General features: G+C 39.0%; 1 protein-coding gene across 1 annotated transcript; it reads left to right on the top strand.

Moving 5' to 3' along the window:
* The first annotated feature begins 371 nt into the window (after window positions 1-371).
* On the top strand, window positions 372-8,196 carry QNG1 (Q-nucleotide N-glycosylase 1). The gene is made up of 4 exons (XM_084505300.1): window positions 372-1,072; window positions 1,575-1,834; window positions 6,144-6,339; window positions 7,727-8,196. The coding sequence occupies exons 1-4, from the start codon at window positions 736-738 to the stop codon at window positions 7,957-7,959; spliced, it is 1,026 nt and encodes a 341-aa protein (XP_084361426.1). The 5' UTR covers window positions 372-735; the 3' UTR covers window positions 7,960-8,196.
* Window positions 8,197-8,217: the final 21 nt, after the last annotated feature.

Genomic DNA, 8,217 nt, shown 5'->3' with positions numbered 1-8,217 from the left:
AAGCCTCTGGATATCTCATGTAATACCTTTGCGTTTGTATTTATAGTTTACCAGTTCTAATTTCACTTCCTAAATAATAATAAAACTGTTTACAAACTTCAAAGGAATGTTGCATATGTGGATGTGATGGGTGTGAGAATAAGAGTGGATTCTTTTTCTCCCTCTGGTCTATTTTATTACTTCTTTTTTTTATATAACTTTTAACGGGGTGGGAGCATCCATGTAGCAGGATGCTACATTGTGAGATCCGGGGGGAAGGGCGGGGAGGGTGCGAGATCGATGCGTGGCGGCAGGCCTCGTGGGTAGAAGTATGCGCAGCTCTTTTTTTTTTTTTTTTTTTTTTTTTTTTTTTTAAAAAAAAAACACGAAACGCAGCACAGCAGCAGCTCGTTTTTCGGCTGTGGGACTGAGGGGCCCGGCGCAGGCCGCGGAAAGGGGCGGTCTACACAACATCGCGAAGGGAGGAAGGGGAAGGGGAAGGCGGGCGCTGCCGTGTGCCGCCCGCGGGCTGCGGCTGCAGGAGGGGGAGAAGGCGCCAGGCGTGCCAGCCTCCTTTTGTTTGTGCAGCCGCCCGGATCTCCGCCAAGCACAGCGGATCCCCGAAGATCTCCGCCTCCCCGCCGCTCCCCCCGCCGCCGGCCGGCCCCGAGGCCTGCGCAGCGCCGGGGCTGGGCCGCGCCGTGCTGCTGCCGCTGCCGCCGCCGCCGCCGGCCCCCCGTGGGGACGGGGCTGCCGATGGAGGCGCCGCCGACCCCGCTGGAGTCGGCCCGGTTCATCGCGGGCCGCAGCCGGGACGTGTCGGTGTCCGAGGAGGGGGCGCGCAGGGTGGCGGAGGCCCTGTTCGACAAGGTGCCCTCGGCCGCCTTCAGCCTGGCGGGCTGGAAGCAGCTGCACGAGCTGAACCCCCGCGCCGCCAGCGAGGAGGCGGTGAGCTGGGTGTTCCTGGTGGACACCCTCAACTTCTCCTTCTGGCCCGAGCGGGACGACCAGAAGTGCCTGGTGAAGTACAAGGGCACGGCCTACAGCGGGTACTGGGCGCTCTGCGCCGCCGTCAACAGGGCGCTGGACGAGGGTTAGTGCGGGGCGTCGAGCGGCGACATGGCTGCTGGATGGCACAGCGCACTTACAATGCACGCAGACGGGTGTGGGTGGTGGTGGTGGGGCTAAGGACAGTTCTGTCTGTCTAGAGTGCGAGGAAAGTGTGCACTGAGGCCCTTTTCATACATACACAGCGAGAAGCGGGGATATAAAATACGGCTGCGAATGATTGTGTCTGGCTGGTGTGTGCCGATGTAGTAAACGCGGTACTGAACGACAAAAATCTGTCAGGGAAGGCTGCGTGTAAAAAGTAAGAAGCTGCAGCTACGTGTCAGAAATCCTTATCTGAGGAGGGAGCGCTGAGAACAAACACAAACCTGGTTATAAAACTCCTGTTTGTGTGGTTGTCACAGAACAGCGTCAATTTCAAGAGCTGATAGGCCTTCCATATCTTACTAAGGGTGTGAACGCTCTCCTTTGTAATCACAGCGTGTGTGGTACAATATCCTAAACATCTTATTTTTATTGTTCTGAAGGAATACCTATTACCAGCGCGTCGTACTATGCCACCATGACGCTTGACCAAGTCAGACATGTACTGCGCTCCGACACAGAAGTGCCCATGCCTTTGATCGAAGAGAGGCACCGGGTGCTGAATGAAAGTGGAACGGTTCTTCTGGAGAAGTTTGGAGGCTCCTTTCTCACCTGTGTTAAAATGAGTGAGAACAGTGCCCAGAAACTACTACGCCTAGTGGTGGAAAACTTTCCTTCTTACAGAGATGAGGCCGTATTTGAGGTAAGTTAGCTGTAATGTTGAATCTCCTTTGGTAAGAACTTATTCCCTTATTCCTTTCTGACTGTGGCTATAAAAAACAGCTTTTAGGTCAGCTATGGAGTATTTTTTTTCTGAAAGGATAGTCATTTCAGAATTGATGTAAAATTAGTTAAAAAATGCTGGCATTTTTTAATACAGAAAATGGAAGGTGAACAGAAACACTTCAGTGGAATTCATGAGTAAAATTCAAGGGAAATAGGAAAGAAAATTATTATTTTAATATTTTGCCTCAAAAGTGTAAAGGGATTGGTCTATATAGCAGAAGGAAAATCAGACTTTGAAGTGGTCGATCTTAATTATATCAATTATTGTAGGTAATATGGGTAGTGAAAGCAGCTTTTGAAATAATGCGCTTGGACCATGATACACATTTTGTTAAGATACGATAAAATTATTGAGATTTCATTTCTCTGTCAATTTAAACTTCTGAAGACAAAATCGATCTATCTTTTAACAGTAAAGGAATCCTCATTATCTTAAGGACTGAGTACTGACAGTCAGGAGCATATTTCTAATGATGAGTCTTTTTTTTTTTCACCAGAGGAGAGCCAGTTTTTCATATGCTTTCTCTGTCATCTTCACTCTGTTGTAATTTTGATGTACAACAAGTTCCCAATTAGATCATAACTACATTGTATGCCTTATAATATGTGTAATATATGAGATAACTTCTGCCTGAAAAGTGAGAATCTTTTTTTTTTCCTCTTAAATTGCTACCCCTCAACCCATGTCCCATCAATTTTTCTTCATTTACCTTGAGGATCTTTACATGTAAATGAATCTCTGGTAGTATAGTGAAAATACCCAGCTAACTGGGAATCACATGAATTGTTGTTGATTAAACAGACCTTGCACAAATGACTACAGACATGAGTTAACCCCAGATGTCACACCTTTTTCAGAGTTGACAGTGTGCTGAAGCTTTATACAGCAGTCTTCCTGACAGAAACTGGTGAGAAGTAAATAAGAGTATGTTTGGTATTTTCTGTGTCTCATTTTCCCTACACAGGCATGATTTTTATTTAGCCTTAGTGACATGTAGCTATTCCTGCACTCTGTTTGTCATCCGTACAGTTCAGCTGTCAGATCACCAAAATACTTTATTCTAGTGCCTATACTAATAGTTTGTACAGTCTTTTGAAGATAAATCCCTAGAACACCGTTCAGTGGAGTTTTGAGCTAATAGCATTATTCACTTAAATGTGCTGTTGAATAGGTGGCATCATTAGATTTTCCTCTGTCTCCTGCTATGAAAAAAGATACTATATTAACATGAAAAATCAGGGTTTCTCTGTGAGTAATCACTGGAGCTATTAGTTTAATTTATAGGGATCTTTTACATATGAAGTAATTTAATTACAATTGTAATAATAATGATGTAAAAGGAATTATTTTCCAGGCAAAGTGATAAATAGAATATTCTCTTATCTTTATTGTGACTGTATTCACTGATGTAATGTGTTTCATGAGATGATGCCAAATACTTTATAAAGTAAGGCTCCCTAAAAGAAGCAGCAGACTTCAGATTGAAAAGCCGTTCCAAAAATGATCCCAGACCGTAAGCAGTGACATAGTAGTAAAGCCTGTTGCATGAATACAGAAGCTATTTTTCTACTTTCACTAAGCAAGCTGTATTGAAGGTGTTTTGAAGGTGGGTGGAATAATGCAGACCAGGTTTACACCCTACTTATGTTGAAAAATATTAAAAACAACACGTGTAAAATCAGTGATGTCACCTATCCTGAGGTGGTGACGTGGATCATGTTATCCTAACTATTTCTATGGCAGCAGGCTGAGATCTTTAACAAAAGCAAAGTTGTACTTATGAGGATTAGGAGGGAACTGGAAATAGGATGAAGTATCCAACAACAAGCCAGTGTTTTTCACTGACTCTCCGTAATAAAAATACATATATGATAGTAAAACAAATTGTGTACTATAATAATAATCCACACTATCACAGACTAGTATAGCTCTCCTGTAATCTGACCTCCTAGAAGAACTTGTAAATTTAAGACAGTTCTTTGGCTGTATGTTTTATCGAACATGTGCACAAAACATTTTTCATAATTACACACTCCTGAATGTAGTTATATAAATTGTCAATGTTCTTTTGCTTCTGAAAACTGAATTGCAAACCAAAATCCCTGAAGCCTTTTTGCCTGTATATGGATATTTCATATTAAGATGCTGTGCTGAATTTGAATCCTGGCAGAAGTTTAAGTATTAGACTATGCTATACTTGTGTGTCAGGTTTTTCATGTTCTGACAAACAGTGGAGTCCTTCTGGGCTTCCAGTCATCCATATTGTATGTATGTACTTTATATTTCCCATCACCTGTGATGGAGGTGGTAAAATTCTCATGATCTTCCTGTTCTCTGCTTTTCTTCCTAGCCATGCTATGGCATTTTGATATCTGCCAGCACAATACCCCTTCTTTCTTTTAATGTCAGTAGGCCAGAATTAGTTATGCCTCTTGATACTGGCTCATTGTAGTGGAGAGAAGACACAAGTGTCCCCGTATTTGGTAGCTTTTCCTGGAATGTGAGGATGTTGCAGAAAAGAAGTATAGTTCATCAGGTACAGCGTTACTGATTGGACAAATTACACTATCTTTGACACTTAGTGTCATCCACCTCCATGCTTGCTATCTGTTGAAAAGAATATTGGGAAAATTAACTGGAAATGCTTCATAGTCTGTTTCATATAGGAAATTTACACAAACTCTAGAAGATCTGTGCAGCATAAAAATTAACAATAATTGAAACAATGAAATCATAAATTCATATGCTCTATGAAGAGTCCCAGTCAGTATTTTTCTTCCAAATTAAATTGCAGCATGAGATGAGAAGTTCTGCTTGAAGTCTGTCTTCTGCTGTTGTAAAATACTGTGTTCCGGGGGGTTATCTGTACCTTACTATATTGGAAAATATACTATTAGAAGAGCAATGTCCTTGGTCTTCATTAGCTTCAGGATGGTAGGAGCTACAATGGAATTTGGTCTGTTAATCATTTATTTATTTCCTGTTGTGAGTCTCAAGTGGTATTTTATTATTTAGCATACATGTACAAAATGCAGTATTTTCTAGAAGGAAGTTTGTACATCTACATCAAGAAGGGAATGAAGTGGAAAGTTTTCAAAATGTTTACAGAAGTTGTTCTGTGAAATGCAGCTGGACATCTTGTTCTCAACGTTTTTGTAGAATAGCACTCAACGACAAACAATCAACTTTGTTTTCAGCCTGTAGCATCTTGGCAGTCAAGTAAAATTAAATGAACTTTTAAAATGCCATTTTAAATTGTGGCTATATGAAGAGTGGTGGAACAGAGCTTGAAATAAGTAGAATCCCCATCTACTTGTATTTTTGCTTAACCATTTCGGTTGCATGATATTGTTAAGGACATTTTTTCAAAAGATGAAAATGACATGTGTACTAGCTATAAAGCAAAGAAAAGGACATAATCCACTCAGTTTTTTTTCTGAAAGGTGCAGGTTTACATTTGCGCATTTTGTTTGTAATGAGAATACAAGCCTCAGCTCTGTACAGATCATAGCACAGCATTAGTTTTTCCCCTTGTGAGTAGTCATAAAGCATGTAATGTTTTTCAGGGTTAGCACCAGCAAAAAAAACCACAACATGTAATAAACACTATGTGTGGGTCTATTTGTAAGAACATCTAATATTTGTGAATACACCAGTTACTGAAATTAATTATCATCTCTCCTCCTTAACTAGCAAGGTATGCTAGACACCACTGAGAATTGTTCATTATAGTTTTCACCGAAATTTTATTTCCTTAACATTTGGGATAAGTTAACGTAATATGTTAACTGTCTAATCCAATACCTCCTAGTTAGGCTTGGATGTTGGATGAATTCTAGGGTTTCAAAAAGAATTAGTGTGCTGGATTGCAGCCAGTGCTCATGAAGTGGAAATAAACAAGCATTGTTTTCTGATATCCAAGCATTTTTTAATACAAGTATTTTTTTATTCCATGGCAACAGTATCTACCTTTTTTTTTTTTTTCTTTTAATGAGGATTCCACTTGATACCTGCTTGTGATTCAATATTTTTTAAGTATTAAGGTATTTACAGTATTGCACTTTTATTCTCTTTTAGTTAAGTAACCTTTGCTTAACTGAGTAATATTTTGGGCTGTGTTTTCTAGAACAACATTAACTTACGTGTCTCTCTTGAGATGCCATTTTCTGCGTTTCTTGATGTGTCTCTGGCACTTAAGCAATTTGCTTTTTTTTTCTTTCATCAGGAAAAAAAGGTTTCTTTCTACAAACGGGCACAAATACTTGTGGCTGATACATGGAGTGTATTGGAAGGCAAGGGAGATGGCTTTTTTGGTGACATTTCTAGTCTGACTATATTTGCTGACTACAGAATTCCTCAAGTTCTTGTTCACTTAAAAGCAATGAAGTATTCCGAAGAGCTAATGAAGAAACTACAAGAAGGTTTGTTCCTTTCTAATGTCAAGTAATCATGTTTTGATAGAGTAAGATAAAAGCTGATTTTAAGATACTGCATTTGCTCTCTCTGAGGATTATATATATATATAATATATTATATTATATATATATTATAAATATATATATTATATTATACATATTATATATTATATATATTATATTATATATATATAAAATATATATTATTAAAATATATTAAAATATATTAAAATATATTATATATTATTAAAATATATATATTTATATATTTTTTTCCCTCCAAGAAACTGGTACTTTTGTAGTGGTCAGGTAACAGAAAGGAATTCTTTCTCTAATAGTGATTTCAAATTAAATGTTAAGGTTACTTTTTATGAAGATCTAACTCCCTTGGATTAAGCACAGAATTAAAGAGACTCCAAGCAGTTGATCTCCGAGTTTTAAAACAACCACTGTTGCCAGAGTCACTTTCCAACATGAGTACCATTGTGATTTTGAAGTTTAGATAGTAATAGAAGCAGCAATTTCTTTATGAAGTTTAAAGAACATATAACAGCAGGGGGATTCTTGTTTATCTGTACGAAACAACAGCTGCTGTTTAGATGAGGGACAAGCAAGGTAATACCATAAATGTCCACTTAAAAAAAATACATGCCATTGCTTTTAAGGAATATAATTGTATAGGACAGGTTACATCTTCCAGTACTTAGTAACTAGAAATTTGAACAAATGAAAACAGAAACCAACCTTTTCTCCACTGCAAAATGAGTGTATTTATAAGTAGGACTGCCATTATGCCATTTTAAAGTTACACAGCAAGATAAACAAATTAATGCAATAGCCCATGAATCTTAATAAACTGGCCACATACATATATGTGTGCATATGTATGCATATTAATGTTTGTGTTTGTATATCATGTGTGTCTGTGTATAGAGAGAGAGATACAGGATCTGTTTGAACAGCCAAGATGGAAATGGCCTTATGAGGATGCATGGAAAAGATAAATTGTCTACGCGGTCTGTTTAATTTTTGATCCTTGTAAAGAGTAGAATTATCCTTGCAGAACGTACACACATTTGGAATTATGTTAATGTATCCTCTACAAACAAAATAGTCATATAACGTGCAGTGTAACCCAGAGTCTTGTTCTGCTTTTAAACTCAGTCTTTTAGAATACAGGATGGCTTTTCAATTGAATGGAAGGCAAACTTAAAAATATGGCAATGTTAAAGTGAGCAATAGAAAATGTACAGTAACACAGTAGTTACACTGTAATTCATGAAAGCTGCAGTCCCAGAATAGAATAAACGTGAAATAAAAAGAGAAAATTCAGGATATCCTTGGACTGCTGCCTCCCGAATGTAATTGCATTGCTGTCTATTGTGTCCTGCAGGAACCATTTTCCAGTCTGGAGATAAAGAGGAGGTGGAGATCCGTGGTTGTTCAATTTGGTGTTGTGCACTGATCTGTAAGCACCTGCTGGAGCTCTACGAGAAGAAGGGTCAAGACATGCGCGATCAGATCAACGCGGTTTTACTCGATTATTACCTTTGGGACTATGCCAGGGATCACAGGGAAGAGATGAAAGATATTCCATTTCATCGCGTACGGTGTATATATTATTGAGTCCCGTCTGGTATCTGTTACAGCTACTTTTTTAATGCAGTGGTTTCTCATGTAGTAACCTGGAGCTTGCTGAATCAAGCAAACGCTCACTTTCTGATGTTACATTACCGACTTATGTTCTTATGGTTTTTTTGTTTTGTTTTGTTTTGTTTTCTGGATCTTTCTCTAGCTGTGCCTGGAGCTAATAGTGTAAAATCATGCTGGAAAAGTTGTATGAATACAGGTTTTGCTACTTGAGCTCTGTTGGTATGTGTATAC

The sequence above is a fragment of the Aythya ferina genome (genome assembly GCF_964211825.1).
Source record: "Aythya ferina genome assembly, chromosome: Z".
Taxonomy (NCBI): domain Eukaryota; kingdom Metazoa; phylum Chordata; class Aves; order Anseriformes; family Anatidae; genus Aythya; species Aythya ferina.
The sequence above is the reverse complement of the archived record's forward strand: the minus strand, read 5'-3'. Positions and strand labels throughout refer to the sequence as shown.